This window comes from Camelus ferus, chromosome 16 (genome assembly GCF_009834535.1).
Source record: "Camelus ferus isolate YT-003-E chromosome 16, BCGSAC_Cfer_1.0, whole genome shotgun sequence".
Lineage (NCBI taxonomy): Eukaryota > Metazoa > Chordata > Mammalia > Artiodactyla > Camelidae > Camelus > Camelus ferus.
The window spans coordinates 15,078,676-15,100,475 of NC_045711.1; the positions used below are offsets into that span (position 1 = coordinate 15,078,676).

Sequence of the window (21,800 nt, forward strand, 5' to 3'; positions counted from 1 at the left end):
GGTGCTTTTATCTGCCCATCATAATGAAACATACTGCAGTGAAGCAAAGTGACTGTCCTTACTAAAGGGAACGGTGCATTCTACAAGGTAGCGCTAAGACATAAATGTAGTTTTAGCTAGACAGACAGACAGGAATCACGTCGGGGGAGGAGGCCTCAAAGCCCAGATGCGCAGCGTGGGCTTGGAGAAGGGGCCTTCCCTGTGCGGGGGCAGCAGTGTCTCAGTGTGTTTTAGGGAGATAAGTTTGGCAACAACTAGCAGAACGGTTTGGAGACGGGGAGAGGGAGGAGAGCCAGCTAGGGGAGTAAATCAGTGCTTTTCAAATCTGAACGTGCACACGAATCACTGGAGAATCTTATTGGAATGCACTGAATCAGGAAGTCTGAGTCTGCGTTTCTAACCAGCGTCCAGGTAATGCCAACAGCACTGGTCCGTGGGCCCCACTTTTGCGTATCAAAGGTTTAAAACATCAAGCTGTCGATATGCGGCTCTGGACTTGGAATACAACCACGGTTAGACACTTAGAGTGTGGCCTCCAGACCAGCGGCTGCAGCATCTCCTGACAGCTCCTTGGAAATGCAGATTCTCAGGCCCCACCCCAGACCCGCTGAATCAGCCACTCTGGAGTGGGGCCCAAGAATCTTTGTCTCAACAAGCCTCCAGGGGATTCCTGTGCTGGGTCAAGCTTGAGAGCATTCTGCTAGACAGATAGGATATCAGGGCACAGAAGTCAATGGCAGGGTCTGAGGAGCCCCCATCACTTGGAATCCCAAGATTCATGCTGGGATGTGATTTGTTTGGAGCTGAGGCCAGGTCCTGCCTCAGGCTCCCTTCCTGATAACTGTTTTTGCCTGCCTGGGGTGAGTGGGTCCTTCCTTCCCACCAGAACATCCACCTGGTGGCCAAGTGGCTCAGCAGCCTGGAGAAGAAGCTGGAGGAGCACAGTGAGAGCAGCCACCCGGACTTCAGGGTCTTCATCAGTGCGGAGCCCGCCCCGTCCCCCGAGGGCCACCTCATCCCCCAGGGCATCCTGGAGCGCTCCATCAAGATCACCAGCGAGCCTCCTGCCGGCATGCACGCCAGCCTGCACAAGGCCCTGGACAACTTCACTCAGGTGTGGCCCTGGGAGGGAGGGCAGGAGGGGACCCCGCCCCACAAAGAGCTGATTCACCCCCGGGGAGAGGAGCATGCAGCTGGGGTGGGGGCGCGGGCCGACGGGGCTGTGGAGCAGTGACCGATGTGGGCGAAATGTGTTCCCTTTGCAAGTGACCTCCACCCAGTGCCCACTGAGGGCAGCTCTCAGTTCCCAGATTCACCGAGGGAGGCCATGCTTAGGGTCTTTGTTTGGTAAGAGAACTTTCTGCACATCTGCGTGCTAACTAAACATTCCAGGATGGAGAAGGACATATTGCTGTAAGTCTAACTGATGCGGTATCCTGGCCACACACGTATTGGGTAAACGTACCATTCTCCAGCAGGGGGAGGGTGTTCTTGTCTAGATGGCAGCAGCTGACATCTGCATGCATCATGAGTACCAGGGGTTCAGATAACCCAGGGGTCAGAGCGTGGGGATCTGGCCTTGGGGTGCGTTAGACTCTCAAAGTGTGGCCCCCAGACCCGCAGCAGCAGCGACTGGGAACTTGTTAGAAATGCAGAGCGTCAGGCCCCACCCTGGACGCACTGAATCCAGCACCCAGGGATCTGGGTTCTAACAAGCCCTCCAGTGGATTCTAGCACACAGTCAGCTTTGAGAACACTGTGAGACTCCGAAGATCAAGGTGTAAGGTTCAAATGTAGGCTACTATATGACTGGAACCTCTGTTACTGGGAATTCCAGGACTCGCGTTGTAGAGTATTTATTTAAATCCAAGGCCAGGCCCCTGGGTCTCCGACTCCATAGATAAGTAACACCTGCCAAGCCTGCAGCTCAGGCCTCTTGCATCTTCTCAAGAAGGTATCCTTTCTTGTTCTTTGGGGAGTTGCACCTTCCTGGGAAAGAGAATACACAAAGGTGTGAATACTAGGAGGGCGGGGGCCACAGGAGCCAGCTAAAGTCCATCTGCCACACTGGGCCTTGGTGGAGTCGAAGGGCAGGGTTCTAGGGTCTGTCCTCTGACATCACCGTGCCGTAACACCAGTGGGTCTCTGGCTTCACGGAACCCAAGCGAAAACTCCCAAGTCCCAGGCGGCTCATGTAGGTAACCTGAGACGGGCCGTCCAGCAGGACAGCCGTGCCAGCCAGCCCAACATACACCGCCATGACAGCAGCCCTCTGGGGCCTGGTTTAGCTTAAAATGAGATGAAGACCACTTGGCAGCAGAGTCTCAGAAGGTTTCACCCAGTGCTTGAAACCCCTGTAAAAGAAGTCAAGCAGCCCAGCCCGGAGGGAAGTTTCCACAAGATTCAAGAAGCGAAACTTCTCCAGTCTCCTCCTTTTTCCTTCACCTTCCCAACCCAACTCCAAGGCCCCACATCATCTGGAACAGAGACTGGGGGAACACTACCTGCAGATTCAGCATATTTTAGCTTGCCAATTTTGTTACAGAATACCTGCCCATTGCAACATGCCGCAGAAGGCAAGGTGCTTTCTTGTCCAGGGCATCTCCTTTTCTTCCTTTTTTACTTTTTTCTAAATAGGTCTTGACTTCTAGGTACTCCGTACCAGAGGTCAAAACTTCTAAATGTTCTCGATCTTATATTCCACGTAGGGAAGATATACTTTCTTAACTTTGAAATCTACAGACTTCTTTAGAGGAGGTTGTAGCTGGTTCCAGGCAAAGACATTTTTGCCCTGAAAAGGCATTGGGACCATATCTCAACTGATGGATGGATAAACAAAATACCGCATATCCACTCACTGAGACGGTATTTGGCAATAAAAGCAAAGCACCGATACGTGCTATAACATGGGTAATCCTTGAAAACACTGCCAAGTGAAAGCAGCCAGACACAGAAGTTCTCGTATTGCAGGACTCCATCTATGTGAGATGTCCAGACTAGGCAGATCTGCAGAGACAGAAAGCAGATCAGAGGGTGCCCGAGGCTGGGAAAGTGGGGGAGTGGGGAGCACGACTAATGTGATGCGGTTTCTTTTAGGGGTGAGGAAACAGTCTAAAATTAGATTGTGGTGGCGGTCACACAACTCTGCCGATACGCTAAAACCATGGGGGTGTACACATCAACGAAGTAAAATGCGTGGTGTGTGGATTGTATCTCAGTACAATTCAGTTGAAGAATCTTTTCAACTGCTGCTCACCAGAAACAAGAATGAAAAAACACTGGTAGCACAGCCATGTCGGTGCGTGAGATGCCACTGACCTGTGCGCTTAGGGAGTGGTCAAGATAGAAACTTTAATGATATGTGTGTTTTACCAACGTTGTTTTAAATTAAAAGCTGGGGAGGGGGAAGACATCAGGATGCAGTTAGCTAGCTGTATTGAAGGATACAGGCGCAGAGCATCCCCAGCGCTTCTGCCTTGAGGGTCTTGGGCAGAGCCAGGAAGGGGGCAGCAGACTCTTCACGTGTCCTATCTCCTAATAATTGATACTATAAAATTAAGCCCAGTAGGATAATCATCATCTGTAGCCATTCTTGGCTCCATTTTCTCAGTCTCCCCATGGGCCCCTGTCCTTGGGCTCATCCCCCCACAAGCCCGTTGTGCAGTTTCGGTTATCAGGCGCCTGGGGAATGTAGCCCAAGTGCTGCTGTCCCTTCCGCAGGTGCTGTTTTGGCCACATTTAGCCGTCTTCAGTAACTCACTGTGGGAAAGAGGGATAGATTTATGAGTAGGTTCAGTGTTCACAAGTGTTTGAACTGTTCCATCCGCTTCCACAAGTGCTCTGGTGAATACCCCTGTGGTTCCCACTGTTCTTTCAGAGCCCCGTCTTACCCACAGAAGGGGCAAACGGCAGAACTGAGCCCTTCCTATCCCTGCTGCCCTGATCGATTACTTCATTCTGACGTTCATTTGCGTGTGCCACTGTCAACCAGTTTCAGCAAGTGTGACTTCTTGTCTTTGTGCTTAAAGGCACTTTTCAGCTGGACTCTACTTTTTTTTCAAATGTGTCGTAGGTGAAAATACCTGCAGAGAGCAGCTCTGTCCAGATAGCAGTTACAAAGTTCTTGCTTGCACAAGGCAGTGACTTTGTCCTCTGTACCACCTCTGACCTTTCACATCCGTACCTTCCTGGCAAACATGATACCCAGCCAAGGCTCCAGAGTGATCCCCACATATCCAGACAGAGACTGTCACGGGTTCTCCATGGAAAAGTCAGACCTACCAGAAGCTTAATCTCTCCTGTCTCCTCTGCTCCTCCTCCCCACATAAGCCAAGTCTAAGGACCACTTCTTGGAAGAAAAGCAGGACTAAACCCGGTCCAGCTGTGTCCTCTCTTCATGAGCCACGCCGTTTCCCCCACCTTATGTGCTGCAGCCTGGACCCCTCAAAGCTCTTGCTTCTGCAGCCGCGTGTCCGATCACCCTGCTCAGGGCCAGTGGGCACTTAGGATGCAAAGGGCTCAGCGTCTCTCTGATCCCCACCTTCCCCCTGCTTTTCACAGCTCCCCCGCAGATGAGTGGGGAGTCTTCCATCACATGGGCAGTGACTACAGCTACAAAGTTTGAGCGATGGGCAGGAAAAACATGGTGGGAAGGAGAGAAGTCAGAGCCCATGCGATGGGAACCCCACCCACACCCCACGCAGAGTGACGTTAACATGACCAACACACCACTCCCGGGGCCCACTCCCCTGCTTCCCATTAGCTGTGCTCAGGAGCCTAATTAGCACGTCCATATGTGCGAACTTTAACTGAAGACCAAACCCCTTTATAAGCTGAATCTAAACCTCAGCTCTGATTCCAAACTAACCCCCAGCCCCTCTGTAAGGTCTCCTCAGACCTGACTCCATGCCTACCCACAACACAACCCCCAGTGCAGCTGGAGCTCAAACCCCACCAGGACAAAGCAACCACGCCATCCTAACCCACGCCCTGGCCTGCCCTGCGTCACAGCAGCTCTGTTCTAACATCGAGGCGACACTTCCTTTCAGGACACCCTGGAGATGTGTTCCCGGGAGACGGAGTTTAAGAGCATCCTCTTTGCACTTTGTTACTTTCACGCTGTGGTGGCAGAAAGACGAAAGTTTGGGCCCCAGGGGTGGAATCATTCCTACCCCTTCAGCACTGGGGACCTCACCATCTCCGTGAACGTGCTTTACAACCTCCTGGAGGCCAACGCAAAGGTAAAGTGTCCAGCAGGTCAAGAGGGCACCTCTGAGGGGGATGACGCGGCGTCAGCACAGGAAGAAAGGGGCAGTTCACTGGGGAAGGTCTCCACCCTCCCCAGATGGAGAGAGGAAGCGCTGAATTTAGCCTGGTGGCCAACCCCAGGACCAGCGTGAGGCTGAGAAGTGAGTACCGCGGTGAGGGGAGGGCCAGGGAAGCTCAGGACACCAAACTAGTGACTCAGTCCCGTGTGAGCTCTTCCAAGTGGCGCCCTCCTAAGGCCCCCCAGCCACCCCGCGCGCTCCCACCATTGCAGGGGGCTGTGCTGGCAGGAAGAGACCCACACTCACTGGTACAGGTTCCCGGTTTAATTCTGCAAGGATCCACACCTTCTGGTGGTGTATGTGGCTCCTCACGTCAGTATGGTCTTGCCAAAGTTAAGGAAACCAAACTCCTGCTGCACCTGGCCTCCATTATTCTCTGTTCTCTCCATTAAAAACAAAACAAAACAAAAATAACCCTTACACTAACAATCCGTGCTCCTCCATTTAAGGGAATGTTCACACCATTAAGCCTTTCCGGTTCGTGGACCAAACACAGCATCTGCAAGGCCACTCTCTCTTCCTTTTGGGGAAAATGAACCGACCAGGAGTGATGCCTCTGCCTCCAGCTCCAGGGTCCCGGGGAGCCCACACGCAACACATCGTCCCTTCACCTGCTGCGCGGCCACATGGCCTTGTCCCGGTGGCTTCCCTCTCTCACTTCAACACGCATAAGCTTGTGTGCTGTATTTCATTCACTTTGAACTTTCCAAAGAGACTATTAATTAATATGCTAATTAACGGCAAGGAATTAGAAAAGTACCTGTTCCTGCTGCCCTCCATTTGACACTGGCGGATTTAAAGGACTCGCAGGTCGAGCCTGACTTCATCGCCACAGTTAGTGACCATGAAAGAGGAAAGGCTTGTGTGCGAGAGCCTTGGTGCCTTACCTCTTCTGGCTCTTTGATGTAATTCCTCAAGCAGTTCTTGAGCTCCTACACGGGCCTGACCCTGCTGGGGCCCAGGGGTACGCAGGTGAATAAGGCCTTGCTCCTCATCTCAGGAACCATCCCATCCCTTGGCGTCCGCTCTGCCTGCATATCGGGCCGGCCCTGGGGCCGGTGTGGAGACCTCTCCTTCCCCGTCTCTTCAGGTGCCCTATGATGACTTGCGCTACCTGTTTGGAGAGATCATGTACGGAGGCCACATCACTGACGACTGGGACAGGAGGCTCTGCAGAGCCTACCTGGAGGAATTCATTAAACCAGAAATGCTGGGAGGAGAGCTGTCTCTGGCCCCAGGGTTCCCACTGCCAGGCAACATGGACTACAGTGGTTACCATCAGGTAGGGCTCCGCGCTTCCCTCATCACGCGGGACCTGGGTCTTCCTTCCATGCTGCCCCGCAGGACGGGAGATGCTCACACAGGGCCAGGGAAGAGCAGCTTAAAGAGCTGAGCTCACATCGAGTGTGGCTCTCAGCCTGTTCAGTTTGAGAGCTATAGGATTTCTAGCCTCAAATTAATGACAAAATTGAACTTTTGAGATCTTTTTTTTTATTCTTGATGTTCGGTTCAATAATTGTCGCTCTTTTCTACAATGTCTGGGGCATCTATTTGATTGTTTTCATTCAGGATATTGATAAAACCATTAGGAGCAAAACTTCAGGTAAGAACTTAGCCAACTTTTGGTAAAGTGTGTATCAGTGAATCTGAATATCTCCAGAGGTTCGTGGCCTTGGGGACAGGTCGCTCGCCCCTCCTGTTCTCGCTTGGTTGCTGTGAACACAGATGCATGTACACGCGCCAAGCAAACACTCGTAGGGAGCTTTCTCATACTACCACTTTGGGTTTTCATTTGTTACTTCAGCCATGCCTAGTTAGCCTGAAATGGAAATGTATTAAGAGACAGTTTAAAAAGAAAGCTTTTTTGTTGCTTGACTTTTGAACATGCCTTGAATAGAACTCTTGGAATACCAAACTGAAGGGGAGTACTGGTCATAGGAACATTAACTACAAGCTTTAAAAATTTTTTTTAATTTCTAAAATTTAAGAAGGTAAGTCTTAAAAGTCATTCAATCCAGAAAAACGGCCTATGAGAAGAAATTAAAAATAAGACTCTTGAAACAAAAAGAATTTTTAAAATAAACACTTTGGAGCTTTGGCCAGGAAAATTGTGCAAGAGCGCCCCCTACTGTCTGTGGAGCAGTTTGACAAGAGGCTGGAGCGGGTGCCGGGCGACAGTAACATGGTTTACCAACGTCCAAACAACTGAGGTAGCTTTCCCTTTCCTTCACACCTCTCTTTAACCCGCGAGTCAGTAGCCGCAGTATAGGGCCCCTGCCAAGAGTCCGGGAGTGTTCTGGGCACTGGAAGAAATGCAAAAATAAACACCAAATTTGCCTTTAAGGAAGGATGCATCTTTGACTTAGACCAGATGTTACTAACATCAGGAAATCATCAGAGTCAAATTAGGAGCTAAAATTGTGGGGTGTTTTCTCGCTGTAATGGAGAGAATGGTAAGAGGACTCAGTGGACATTCGGAGAAGGAAGTGAACCTTAGACAGTGGGCAGGGTTTTTTAGGGATGGCAGAGGCAGCCCCCTGTAACTGACCACAGAGATGTGTTATTTCTGTGCCACACTGTTTTACTTTTTTTTTTTTTTAATTCAAATGCTTTCTGTCAGGTAAGGGAACTTGAAGCAAAGCTCACCTCATCCTACAGCAGGATTCGCACATTTATTCTGCATACATGCTCCTGTGTTCGCGTTTGGGTTTATCATCCCTGACTTAGAGAAACAGAGGGGAGAGAAAAGCGACTTAAGTGGGGAGGGCTGGGTGAAATTTCCAGGCAGGATAAGTATTTCTGACAGACTCCTAGAAGTCCCCCTCTGTGTGGAGGGGCAGGTATACTTCAGGGAGCTCAGAGAGGAGGTGCAATGGGAGATAGATATAAAGTCAGCTAAGTTTCCAGAAAAAAAAAATGGTCTCTCGAATGTGGAACTTGTGGAAAACGGATCCGGGATACAAAAATGGACATCGTGAGATACGCACTGATGGGCTGAGCGTGTGCTGTTGTGGTCCAGCCCTGGGGAGCCGAGTCCACCTGCAGGGCCCAAGGGGCCCTGGTGCCGAAGCCCGCTCTGAGCCCCTGCAGAGGACCAGCCAGGGGGGAGACGGGCGCTCCTTCCAGCGGACTTGTCAGGGAGCGTGTCCTTGACTTTCAGTACATCGATGCGCAGCTGCCCCCGGAGTCGCCGTATCTCTATGGCCTGCACCCAAATGCAGAGGTCGGCTTCCTGACCCAGACGTCGGAGAAGCTCTTTCGCACGGTGCTGGAGCTGCAGCCCCGGGACAGCCAGGCCGGAGACGGAGCCGGGGCCACCAGAGAAGAAAAGGTAGATGGAGGGGCTGTCCAAGATGTTCTGGGGGGCAGAGGGCACCCCTCCTCCCGCCGGCCGGGATAGGGTACATAGCGCAGAATGCAGGGCGCACATCTTCCCTGGCGCACAGCTGGTCCAGCCCCGATGAGCTGAGCCTTCACCCACGAGGGCCTCACGCCTGTCATGTGACCGCGCGGACCTTCGGGTTACACCGTGGGGCGTCCCCGCGGCCGGGTGGGTCAGTGCTTTGCTCGTCCGCTCTAAGGCAGGTTTTACTCCACTTGTCTGCCAACATGAAGAAAGGGCAGGGCTGAAAAATCATGGTTTGGGAACCGTGAAACTGACCTCAGGATTCCTTAGCAAAGTAAGTAATGATGCGTGGGGAGCTGTTCCTAAAAACCCCCAACCCCCCACCCCCCACCTTCATTCCACAACTAGATGCTCCTGTGAATGAACCTGTTACTCTTTAAGACAAAAATGCTGTCTCTTTGTGTGAATGACATTTAGTCCGAGAGTCTACTGACACACACGTCAGGTGCTACTAAACACTAAACACAGGAACTTCCTGAAACTTGAGGAAGGTGAAGGGGGTCTGTGGAGTAGAAAGGCAGCGGAGGGTGAGGTACGGGTTTAGGGTGACCAGAGGGCAGGAAAGGAATGTGTTCAAGGGGGGAGGGTATGGCTCAGTGGTAGATGGTGTGCTTAGCATGCTCCAGGTCCTGGGTTCAATCCCCAGTGCCTACCCTCCCCTCAAAAAACAGTGGAACCTCCCTGTGAAGCCCTTCCTTAAACAAGCCAGTTGGACTTCCAACAGATGTGCCTTCTTCAGTACTTACTGCCCGGATTCGTTTGGTTAGAGATTCCTCATAATTAAGAGGAAACATCCTTGGAAGACTAAAGGTTAGGAAACCTGGGGAGATACCCAACTTTCAGGCTCCAGAGATTGATTTTAGGAAAACAAACAGACTGGTAGTTAAGGGGCTGAGCGTTTGTTTAAAGGTATGGAGTGGTGTCATTAAAATAATTTTCAATTTTTAATATGCCTCAAAATGGACTAGGGAGCATGAAACTTCGATTCTGGGGTCCGGGGTTAGGCCCAGGGACTTGCAGTCCAGCGATGATGCAGGTGAGCCTTTTTTGAGAAGCTGGCTCTCAGTCCTGCTAAGGCTGTTTTACTATTTGACGCATAGGATGTAATTTGAGAACAAAAGGAAGAGAAGAAATTTTATGTTGCCCAGAATCCAAACCACCTGGTATGAAAAATGTTCCTAGCTTAGAAACAAAGAGGCTGGGACTGTATAAGTAACAGACTTAGGATTCTTTAGGCAACATTCAAAGAAGCTTCTAGCTCTTGTAATTTCCTTATCTTCTTCTTCCAACTAATTCAAAAAATTTTGTGTGTGTGTGTGTGTGTGTGCGTGTGTCAGAGACGAATGAACTGTGATCACTTGCCAAACTAGGAGAACCTATTTGCAACACAGATACCAGGAAGTGGGCAGGTTTTGCTAATATACAGAGTTCTTACATGTGGAAAAAGGGGAGAGAAGACGAAAGAGAAGAAAGACACAAAAGAAACCCAGGTAATAATACAAATGGCTGATAAAAATAGTAAAACATTCTCAATGTCACTCATAACTAAATGAAGTTACAAGAAATACTATTTTTCACACAAGGGTAAAAAGTTTTAAGTGTGGTGATATCCAGCGGTGAAGGCGTAAGAAAACACACTCATCTCTGTTAGTAGAGTCTTAAATTATAGAACAATTTGACAATAGCTACTAAAATTTAAAATGTTCGTATATTTTACTCATAAGTCTATTCCTAGGAATTCAGCCAGTGGAAACACTCAAAAGGGCACAGATTTTATGATACATTTCTTTATTTCAGGATTGTTTGTAGCAGTAGAAATGATAAGCAGACCAAATACCCATCAATACAGCAATGACTCAGTAAATTATGGTATACTGAAACAGTGAGATAACACATACTGTTAAAAAGGTAAATCCGTATGTACTAACAAGGGACTGCGTCCAAGATCTATCACTAGGTGAAAAAGCTATGTGCAGTATGATTCCATCAGTGACAGAAAGCAAGACAAGGGGGTGTGGAGGGAGGGGGTAGGAAGGAAGACACGGCAGACACGGTAAATACGAGGATGGATGGGTGGATGGGGTTATATGCATTGAAGGGCACCTGCAGAAATTATAAACCAAATAACTGACAGTCGGGCTTTCTCCCCCTTTAAGGGAAGAGGCAACATTGTGGGAGGATTTTGCTTCTGAAATCAGAGAAATCTGTAGTATTTACATTTTTATGATAAGTATTTATTACTTTTCCAAAAGGGAAAAAAAGGCAGAGGTGTTTGCTTGTGGAAACAGAGTAGTCCACCTCCCTTGGGACCTGTTCCTCCCATCGGAAGGGTCCTCTTTATGTCTGTGGATCTGCTTCTAACCCTCTACAGCCTGATCAGTGACAGACTAGAACTGGTTCCCCACGGTCACACCCCCAGACTGTCTTCTCACCTCTTTGTGAGTCATGTCCCCACGGCAGCTTACTGATACAGGGCTGTTTCTCCAAACTCAGCCCCAGACAGAAGTGCCATACAATTTTAGCCATTTGTCCTTCTGCTCCAGTAGCGACTTCCAGGTACCATTAAAATTCCATTCCAGTTTTCACTTTGACAGCACCGGAGACCCATTTGTGGCAGGGTGATGAGTTTTTACTTTCTTTTTTCTAATATCAGCTCTTTTCCTAGAGAATGTATTGTCTGTTAACAATGCAGGGCAAAGTGAATATTAATAATCCTGCACATTTATAGAGTTCTTTCTGGCTCTCAGATGCTGCCACACTCATCACCTCTTCTGATTTGATCTTCTCACCAGCCCTGGGGGTTGGCGGGGGAGGGGGCCGTGGAGAGAGGCACCCTCGGAAATATTTAGAGACGAGAAAATGGAGGCCTAAATGACTTGCTTAAATTCACACAGGTAATACATAACAGAGCTGTATCAACTCAGTCAGTGTCCTTTGGTTGCAAGCAGCAGAGACCAATTTAGCTGAAATGGGCAAGAAGTAGCTCACTAGATCAAAGGAATCCACCTAAGAAAGGGTGGAAAGCACAGTGGCTCAGGCGTCCCAAGGAGAAAGAGTAAACCATCCTTTTAGGGCCCTTCCTGCCACCACCCCGCCTGAATCCTGGGCTTGAGGCTCAGTTTTCAGGCTCTTGGGAGAGGTCATCTGATTGGCCTGTCTGAGCCGTGGGAGGGCGGGGCGCGGTGGCTGTACCCCAGAACGGTGGGAAGAGGTGATTTCACACGAGGAGATGGGGCCTGCTATGAGAAGAAGGGGGGTGAGTTTAACGGACAAAATTAATAGCGTCCACCCCCCGCGTCCAGCAGCTCTCCCGATGCCAGGAGGGCCTGGCGCTGGCTCACTGGCTCCCTCTCCCCCACTCCATCCCTCTCTGCTGGCCACGTGTTCTCTGAAGTCTGCACGTCCTCATTTTTCTCTCTCTGCCGACAGACCTCCTGGGCTTACTCATTTATTCCTCAACAGCAGACTCAGCCTCCTGGTGCTTGTCCCCAAAACAGCCCAGTATCTCAGTGCCTCAATTCCAATTTTCCAGGAAAGAGACCCGGATGGCTCCCGTTCCCCTGGTCTGATTAGCTGAGTGTGTGTGGTGAAGGGGTTCCTGGAGTTGGGGGGCAGGTTTACATGATCGATGGGGACACGTCTTCCAGGACCAAGGACAGGAACCTCAGTGCAGCCTCACGGAAACTCAGAATGGAATATTTATATATATGTTCAGCACTGCTGCCCAGCCCTGCAGCTTCCTACGGCCCAAAATGACCACCCAGGCCCAAGTCCGTCCTGTGCCTTGCTAGCTTGTTTTCCACAGCTAACAGGGTCAGTCTCTGTGGTTTTCAACTCCCAATTCTTGGAAAGGCTTCCGTGTTTATCTTTTTAAGCTGGTCAAACAAGTCACAGGGAGCTGGCCAGCCTCTGGGGAGGCCATGCTGTGGCTGGGCCTCAGCCTCTGACCCAGCTGACCTCAGCAGGCAGGCCAGTGTGCCCAGGGCCTGGATGACTGGCGTCTTCAGTGCCAGATCGCAGGGGAATGGAGTCCTTCTGGAGAAGTCGAGCCCCTTCTTAACCCTCTGTTTCCTATTGTGGGGCAGGTCAAGGCCCTCCTGGAAGAAATACTGGAGCGGGTGACAGACGAGTTTAACATCCCAGAGCTGATGGCCAGAGTGGAGGAGCGCACCCCCTACGTGGTGGTTACCCTGCAGGAGTGTGAGCGGATGAACGTCCTCACCAGGGAGATGCAGCGCTCACTGAGGGAGCTGGACCTCGGATTAAAGGTGGGTGGGGGCGGGGCAGGGGGAGGGAGGGCACAGCCAGCCGACTCCCTCGTGGGAGGGCAGTGGTGCTCCTGCTGCAGTCTCACTGCCCAGGAAGGTGTCAGTCCCAGGCAGCGGAGTCCAGCCGGGCTGCAGGGAGTGTCAGGCACAGCCCGGAAGCCTGCGTCTGCACAGGCCCAGCGAGCTCCGGCTGGCAGCTGCCCGGGAGCCTGCGCGCTGAGCGCCAGCAGAAGGCGAGTCTGATACCTGTGTCGTCCACTGACACGAGTGCAGTCGCTTTCACGGGAGGCAGAAGTGTGTGCTGCTGCGGAGAGGTCCTAGGCCTTTATGGGACCACCTCCCAGCTCTACCATGCCCCCGCTGTGCGGCCTTGGGTGACTCAAGTCTCCCTGAGTCTCATTTTTGTCACCTGTGAAACAGGGAGACTGGTCCTCTTCACAGGGCTTTGGGAAGGATTAAAGAAAGCGATTTGCACAGAACGTTTAGGACAATGCCTGGCACGTGGCAAGTACCCCAGCACTATTATTTCTGCCCATCAGAGGAAAGAATTCTAGTCTTACAATCTCTCATTTATCTGAAAGACCCAGGACACTGCACAAGCTCTGACGTTTCTCATGAGCAGTGGAAGTGTCTATTATTTTTACCGCCAATTATGTAAACACATCCACTTGATTCACCGTAAGATAATTCCTCCAAGTTTCCAGCAGAGTCTAACAGACAAGTGCAGTTAAATAACCGTTCACCTGGATGACAGGTAAGTGGGAGGTCCTGTGGCTGTTGGAAGCTGAGGATGGTAACTGTTGACAGTTGACACCAGCGGTAAAAGAGCTGCAGGCCCAGGCAGAGAGAAGGTGAGAACCCAGTTCTGTCGTAGACAGATGTCCGGGGCTGTGGCCCTGCCACCCTCGTGTCTGGCCTTGGAGCTCTGTGGCCGCGGTCACGCGGGCGGAGGAGAGACAGCTGTGAGCGCGTTATCTGGCAGTCGCAAATGAGGAGGAAGGAGAGACAGGAAGGGATGCTGAAGACTCACGGTGTTTGGTAATGTTTCTGAATTACGCACCAGCTTGGAATCCAATGAAGTACAGAGTTCGGTAGAACAATCTCAGATGCAAGCAAGGCCCTGGCCTGTCAGTTTCCGCAGCTCCGTTCCTGAAGTTCGAGGTGTGGATTAATGATGGCCTTGACTTGCTCTGCTGCCGTCTTAGCTCACTCAATCCATGCTGTTCGGTGCAGTCTCTACCCATTCAACTTCTGATTCATTTACTCACTTTTCTTCCAAGAGCCTTCACTGCGGTTGGATGTCCACACACCCAGAACGGGCCTGGGCGAAGACGAAGGGGGTGGGCAGGGACTTGCTCTTGGCTTGCAGTCTCGCTCAGGCAGTGTTGACTGACGAGGAAGCTGGGCAAGTCTCGGCGCTGGGTGCCGAAGGATGCCACGGAGACTGTCCTTCCGGACTGACAGCCTGGCAGGAAGACCAGCACATAGACAGATCGTAACACAAGGCAGGGTTGATTACGTGCCACATAGACAGAGGTGGGAGAAGACAGGAGAAACAAGTATGTGGGGTCAGGGATGGCCCCAGAGAAGTGGCATCGAGGGGCCTTTAGAGGAAGGGTAGGGTTATGACAGCTGAGTGATAAGAAGAATGTTTTAGAAGTTCCAAGCAGAGGAACCCTAAGCCTGTTCTGAGGGTTTTCACTTGCTTTGGCTGGAGCAGAGGTCAACTTAAGAGAGTAAGACTGATGTGGTGAACTTCAAAAGGTGACTTCTGCTGACAACATTGACCCAGAAGCAGTCAGGACAACCGTACGTTGCCTTTTCCTCCTAGCCCTGCCGTGAGCTAGGGGACAGACAGAGCGATCTCCACTTAAAAACGCTGTCCTGAAAACCTAGTCTCATTAGGACAGGTCCCCAAACTGGCCTGGTCATCAGTTTCCCCGGGGGCTTTCTCCTGTCTCCTTCCTCCAGCTCCACCCACCTCTGGTGCTGGGTCTGGAAACCTGTATTTTTAACCAGCAGCCAGGTAGTTCCTGCAGTGAGACGAGTTTGTGAAGCAGCATTAAGGCAGGCGGGTAGAAGGAAAGATGCACAGGGGTAGCCCGGGAACAGCGAAGGTGCAGGGGTGGCGGCAGAGGTCAGAGGAGTGGGCGCTTCTAAGTCTGGGGAAGAGGTTAAGCAGGTTAAGCTGGGCCGGCAGGAGAGGAGAGTTGGAGACGAAATGGCTGCAGGGAGTGACTTGAACAGGGGGGGCTCACAGGATGGCCTGGCACATGCGGGAGACTTGAGGGCCTCCCTGGACCGCGTCTGACACCCGCAGTGGTGAGGCGCTCCCTTCCCAGCTCCCAGCGGAACGCGGCAGGGAGATGGGCATCCTGGGAGGAGAGGAAATGCTGAGCGAGGCTTCCCTTCTGATTCTTTCTTTCTCTTCAACAGTCACTTGAAGTTTCTAGGACTCTTTTAGGTGGTGCACAGGGGTCCCGGGGCATCTCACACTACCCAGCACATCGAACAAGCAAACCCAAAGGCTCTGCCCACACTGACTGGGTGCCATATTAGACAATGTCTAATTTTTTTTAAGTCATAAAGTCAATACTCTTAACATTTTTTTTTCAATATTTTATTCAAGTTTTAAGTGATGTTAATTACAGCATTTGAGGGGAAAGATCTAATTCCACACAAAATGGAAGACTCTAAAATGTACCCATTAAACTGCTAAAAAATAAACTGAGTGGCAAGAATACAACAGAAGTCTGATTTAGATTTTGAGTGCTGTCACCATGTGATTACAGTCACAGAGACTCTTCCCAGCTTGCAGCTGGAACTCTTAGAAGCTATTTCATACTCTGGTGCAATGGCAAAAAAACCACAACATGAGAGGGAATTAAGTCCTGAATTATTGGCTTCATCACATCCACCTTCTCCACCCCAAAATGGCACAAAAGAAACAGCTACCACATCCTGCAGACTACTTTTGGTGTAAAAGAGGTGATGGACTGGGTGGAAACAGGCCATGAAGATCTGTCTAAAAAAGTCCCTTTCAGATTAGTTTGTACACACCATCAAACAACGAGCCTCTCCTCAATTAGGGTAGGAAACCAAGGTTCAATTCTCAGGAAGTCACAATTTCATTCATTTACTCAATATGGATTTACAAAGTGCCTACAAATTATCAGCTTCCACTTGCAGCCATTTCTAGGTAAAAAGAAACCTGGCATCTCTAGAGGGGCCAGCAAGTTCCCCCCAAGTCTACAGCTGAAAGGACCTTTTTTAGAATTGCGTTTCTTCTGTACCTTTGAAAGGGCAACACCCTAAAGCTGAATCATCTTTACCCTGGGAGTCTAACATGATATTTAGCAATACTTGCATCCCAGACATACAACATTAAAAGGTACACTAAATTCTGAAGGTAGCTATGCTGCAAAATAGTTTAAAATTAAACGATTGTACAGTATTCATTTATGCTTGAAACTCCAGTCCTAGACCAAGCTTGTGTCCACCAGCGTTGACATTCTTGCCATCCAGCAGAGCTGACAGTGTCAGTTTGATTCCTGGCTTTAGGGTCTGAGTGTATCCTAAACCTATCAGGCTGGAGTTGTTCACTTTAGCCGAGAAGCAGGCATCAGGGTCGATCTGGTACTTGGCTGCTATTCCGAAGCGAGTGTTACTGTTTCCTGCTGTCCAGGCGAGGTTAACAGCAGTCTCCAACTTCTTGTTCACCTTCTGATAAATGGAGCCACCAAACTCTGTCCCATCATTTACATTAGTGTGAAGCTGGAACTCATCGGTCTTGTAGCCAACCATAAAGTTGCTCTGGGTCACTCAAGACTTCGCGGTCTCAAAGTTCATCTGGTAGCCAGCCAGCCAGCCCTCATAGCCCAGCACCAGAGCACCCCGGATGGAGGGCCCAGCAATGTCGAAATCCACGTCGCAGCCCAGGTTGATGTGCTCCCGTTTGTACCCTGTCTTGATTTTAGCATTTTTTTTCCCAGTGTTTGGTGAGAAGGATGAATCGAAGGTCAGCTTCAGTCCACGTGCAAGCTGATCTTCCACAGTAATTTCCGTGCCTAGTGTGTTGTCAGTGTTCCATTTCTCCATAAACGTCAGACCATATTCGGTCCATCTGTACTTGGTTTCCAGACTGCCTGTCACTTTGGTGGTCTCCGTGTTGGCTGAACCTGAGCTTGTAAATTCCAGTCCATTCTCAGATTTTGTTTTCAAATCAAGCTTTATTAAGCCAAATCCATAGCCCTTGGTGAAGACGTCCCTGGCAGATTTGCCAAGATCAGCGTATGTGGGAGGCACAGCCATCTTCTGCTCAGAAGCGGTGGCAGTGGGCTCCGCGGCAGCTACGGCGGGGGCTGCAGCGTGAGGAACGGAGTGAGTGGCTGGGCCGAGGGCAGGGCCTCTTAACATTTTCGATAAGGAATTTTTTTCATAACTGGCTGGATGAGAAACCGTATTGCTACCCAACGTCAAGCCCCTGAGGACTGAGGGAGCTCACAGCTCAGAGAAATGGGAGGGGAAGGCCAGGTGGCCGCCTGGGAGAGGTCTGCTGGCCACAGCATAATCCCACAGAGAGGAGTTCAGTAGAGGGTGAGGCATCTAGCTCTCAGCCTTACACAGTGAAGAACCAGGTCCTGCGAGTATCCCACAGCTGACTGGTCAGAGGTGCTGACTCCCACTAACCAAATGCACAAAAGCCTGATGTACCAAACTCTCAAATGCCAGTTTATTCCTTTATAATCCTTTACAGCTAGATGTAACTTTCAAGGGGCCATATACTGATGGCAGCTTGCCCAGAAAATTCTCTGCTGATGTAAAGAAACTACGTGAGAAGCTAAATTCTTATACACTGTCCAGCGTGGTAGCCACCAATGACAGGTTAGCACTTGAAATGTGACTAGTCCAAACAGAGATGTGCTGTTAGTGTAAAGTAAACACAGATTTCAAAGATACAAGACAAAAAAGGGAACATATCCTACTAATAATTTTTATATTGATTACATATTGAAGTGATATTTAACATTTTAAATCCATTAAGTTAAATAATACAGTTATGAAAATTAAATTCATCTTTGTTTTTTACTTTTTTTAATGTGGCTACCAGAAAATTTTAAATTATATGCATGGCTCCCACTTGCAACTTGCATTATATTTGACTTGGGCAGTGCTCTCTTAGATGGAGTCTGGCTAGCCCAGAATCTGGGGATGGGAACTTTTTTTTTTAAATAGAAGTGTAGTTGATTTACAATGTTGTGTTAGTTTGTGGTGTACAGCAGAGTGATTCAGTTACACATCTATTCTTTTTCAGATTCCTCTTCCATTATAGGTTATTAAAAGATATTGAATATAGTCCCTGTGCTGTACAGTAGGACCTTGTTTATCTATTTTATGTAAAATATCCTGTATCTGCTAATCCCAAATTCCTCATTTACCCTTCCCCCACTGCTTTCCCCTTTAGTAACCATAAGCTTGTTTTCTATGTCTCTGAGTCTGTTTCTGTTTCCTAAACAAGTTCATTTGTCTCATGTTTCAGATTCCACATGTGAGTGATACCACAGGACACTCGTCCTTCTCTGACTGACTGACTTCACTTAGCGTGGCTTTGGCGTCTTGTGTTTCTGAGCCGCCCGCAGAGCCCGCAGGGCGGCTGCACAGGCTGGAGGAGGGCCGGGGAGCTCAGGCCTTAGGGCAGGGTGGAATTGTAGGGGGCCCACCGGTGGCTTGAGGCCCACAGTGGACCTAAAGTACCTGCTCAGTAGGGAGGTGCAGGCTCTGGTATCACTGGAGCGGGGAGAGCATGGAAGCCCCAGCCTCTACGAGTCACACCTTGCAAATCAAGCATGAGACAGGGACAGTCACCATGTCACCCACCCTGCAGTCATCTCCTGTCCTTCCACAGACCCAAAGATCCCTGAGGCCAGTTGTTTCCAGGGACTTGCTGCCCCTCACTCTTTGCCCCCTCTGTCTTCAGGGGGAGCTGACCATGACCAGCGACATGGAGACCCTACAGAGCGCCCTGTACCTAGACACAGTGCCAGAGCCCTGGGCCAGGCAGGGCCTACCCTTCCACGGCAGGCCTGGCAGCCTGGTTTTTGGACCTGCTCAACCGAGTCAAGGAGCTGGAGGCCTGGACAGGCGACTTTGCGATGCCCTCCACCGTGTGGTTGACGGGCTTCTTCAACCCTCAGTCCTTCCTGACCGCCATCATGCAGTCCACGGCCCGCAAGAACGGGTGGCCCCTGGACCAGGTGGCCCTGCAGTGTGACGTGACAAAGAGGAACAGAGAGGAGCTCAGGAGCCCCCCTCGGGAAGGGGCCTACGTCCACGGCCTCTTCATGGAAGGCGCACGCTGGGACGCGCAGGTGAGTCCTGGGATGAGCCGCAGGGCGCCCTCGTGGGCTGACTGCGTCTGCGTTTCCGCCCCCCCCCCCCATGAAGGGTGATTGCTAAGGGATGCCCTGGAGTCTTCCGACCTCGAGACCCTTCCTCAGGGCTGTCAGATCCTCTCTGCAGCCCTAGGTGGTGCAGAGAGCAGAGTTAAGTGAATAGTTAGAAGCAGCAGCTCTGGAGCCAGACTGGCTGGATCTGAAGCCCAGCACTGCCATTTACTAACCCTGTGAAAACCTCAGTTTGCTCAACTGTTAAATGGGGAAAGACAGTTCCTGCGAGGATGAAATGAGTTAATAGGCAAGCCGCTGAGAACAGTGCCTAGAGCGCAGGGGGTGCTCAGAAAGTGCTGGGGTCCGCTCTCCCCGCGCTGTGAGCCCTGGGCCATCACCTCCCCGCCCTGGCCCGCCTCCCTTGCTCAGGAGCTCCTGGAAGCCAGGAGTCCTTTCTGCTTTTGACGTTGCTACCTGTCAGCAAAGGGAAGCCAGCAGATACCATTTACAGTGACACTTTGAATGGATTCCTGAGTGAAGGCAATAAACACTTGAGTCAGCATGAGATCAGAAAAGATGTTTTGTCAACAATAGGGAACTAGCAAACAAGCACACATGGCTGCAATAAGTGACATGAACGAGGATGGGTAACTCTGGAGCAAGTGCACATTCGTAACACACGTGATCTGGAAGGACTGCTCAGTCAAATATCCCATTAGGCAGGTAACACTGAACTATTCCTAGCGGTCAATGCAAAGGAACGGGGGGAGCTTTTAGAAGATCTAGAAGATCCTACAAGGCCACATCATTATGCATAGAGACCTGTACAGGTTGGTGTCCCCTCAAAATACAGAACCCCAGATATGACCTTATTTGACAAGGGGTCTTTACAAATGTAAGTAATTAAGATGAGGTCATACTGGAGTAGAACAGGCCCTAAATCCAGTGCTTGGTGTCCTTATAACAAGGCCATGTTGGAGACAGAAGAGAATGGAGATGGAGGCAGAGACTGGAATGATGCCTCTACCAGCCCAGGACGCCAAGGGCTGCCACGGCCTCCAGACACTGGGAGAGAGGCACAGGGCGCTTCTGCCTCGGAGCCTCCAGAAGGAACCAGCCCCACCTACCTTTTAAGACTTCTGGCCTCCAGGGCTGTGAATAAAATTGTCTGTTGTTTTAAGCCACTGAGTTTGTGGTGCTTTGGTTATGACGGTCCTCGGGAACCAATGAAGAGCCAACAGAAAGGCCAGGAAAGTGGGACAGCATTCATGCAGCCTGAACCCTGAGAAGGAAGCCTCCTTCCCTCTCCCCTGCTGGGCATTTGCACAAGATTCTGTCAGTGGTGATCACACATGGACTGTTAGGTGCAGGGCAGCCTAGGACGAGCCAGAGCTGGGACACCAAAAACACCAAAACGAGAGAAACGCAAAAAGGGAAGCAGGGAAGGAGCTCGGCAGGAGGAGCACTGGCACCATGGGGGGAGGGTACTGATTCCAACCACCTCCCATTTTTTTCCCCATCATGTTGTTTCTAAATAATAATTTAAAACTTCCCCCAAATGAACACCTGCCCACCAAGGGTTCTTATTCTCAAAGGTTCTATTCTAGAAAGATTTTGGCAAAAATGGAAGGCCATAGGTGTCCAAAATTCCTCTCTTCCTTAAAACAAGAACACTGGCAAAAGCACAAGTGATCAGAATCAACCTTTCCAGAACTCTCGAAATTAACTGAAGGCCCTCAGCCGTTCAAGCAGTGTTTGGTGAAGGAAAATGGCTGATCTCAGTAAGACGAGCAAGTCTGGTGGCCTTTTAACTCTGTTCCCATCCTCTCCTCCTCGACTCTGTGGCTGCCTTGAAAATCAACAGGCCACAGGCACAACAAAAGCAGCAGCCGGGCAGCCGCGGAAGGGGACAGCTTGGCGTGGGGCCGGCCGGGCCGCGGGTCTGACCCCAGCTGTCCTCATGTCCTTGTCCCCAGGCCGGGATCATCGCAGAGGGAAAGCTGAAGGAGCTGGCGCCCCCCATGCCCGTGATGCTCCTCAGGGCCGTCCCCGCAGACAAGCAGGACAGCCGCGGTGTGTATCCCTGCCCCGTGTACAAGACCCCTCAGCGGGGACCCACCTACGTGTGGACTTTCCACCTCAAGACAAAGGAGAAGCCATCTAAGTGGGTTCTGGCGGGCGTGGCCTTGCTTCTCCAGATTTAGCTTCCTGCAGAGCCACCGAGGAAGCAGCGGGGCTGGAGCTGGGCTCCACGAGTCGGGGAGGGCTGAGCACAGACACAGAGAAGGGTCAGAAATCAAGCACACTCATAGCTCTGAAGAATTTGGGGGTGGACCTCGGAGAGAAGTACCTATCATGAGGCTGAGCTCGAGGAGCGTGGACCTAGGAATCGGAGAATTTCACGACACTGAAA

General features: G+C 50.7%; 2 protein-coding genes across 2 annotated transcripts in view; one reads left to right on the forward strand and one right to left on the reverse strand.

Annotated features, from left to right (window-relative positions):
* The window catches only part of DNAH9 (dynein axonemal heavy chain 9), a 266,848-nt gene extending 245,166 nt beyond the window's left edge, over nt 1–21,682 (forward strand). The window contains 8 exon segments of the mRNA XM_032498821.1: nt 887–1,114; nt 5,049–5,240; nt 6,418–6,609; nt 8,488–8,658; nt 12,819–13,001; nt 18,979–19,059; nt 19,061–19,369; nt 21,364–21,682. Coding sequence (XP_032354712.1) covers nt 887–1,114; nt 5,049–5,240; nt 6,418–6,609; nt 8,488–8,658; nt 12,819–13,001; nt 18,979–19,059; nt 19,061–19,369; nt 21,364–21,591 — 1,584 coding nt within the window. The 3' untranslated portion in view covers nt 21,592–21,682.
* LOC116669325 (voltage-dependent anion-selective channel protein 1-like) lies at nt 15,617–18,316 on the reverse strand. The gene is given in 1 exon segment (XM_032498819.1): nt 15,617–18,316. A coding segment is annotated over 1 exon segment (957 nt). The 5' UTR covers nt 17,418–18,316; the 3' UTR covers nt 15,617–16,460.
* Nucleotides 21,683–21,800: the final 118 nt, after the last annotated feature.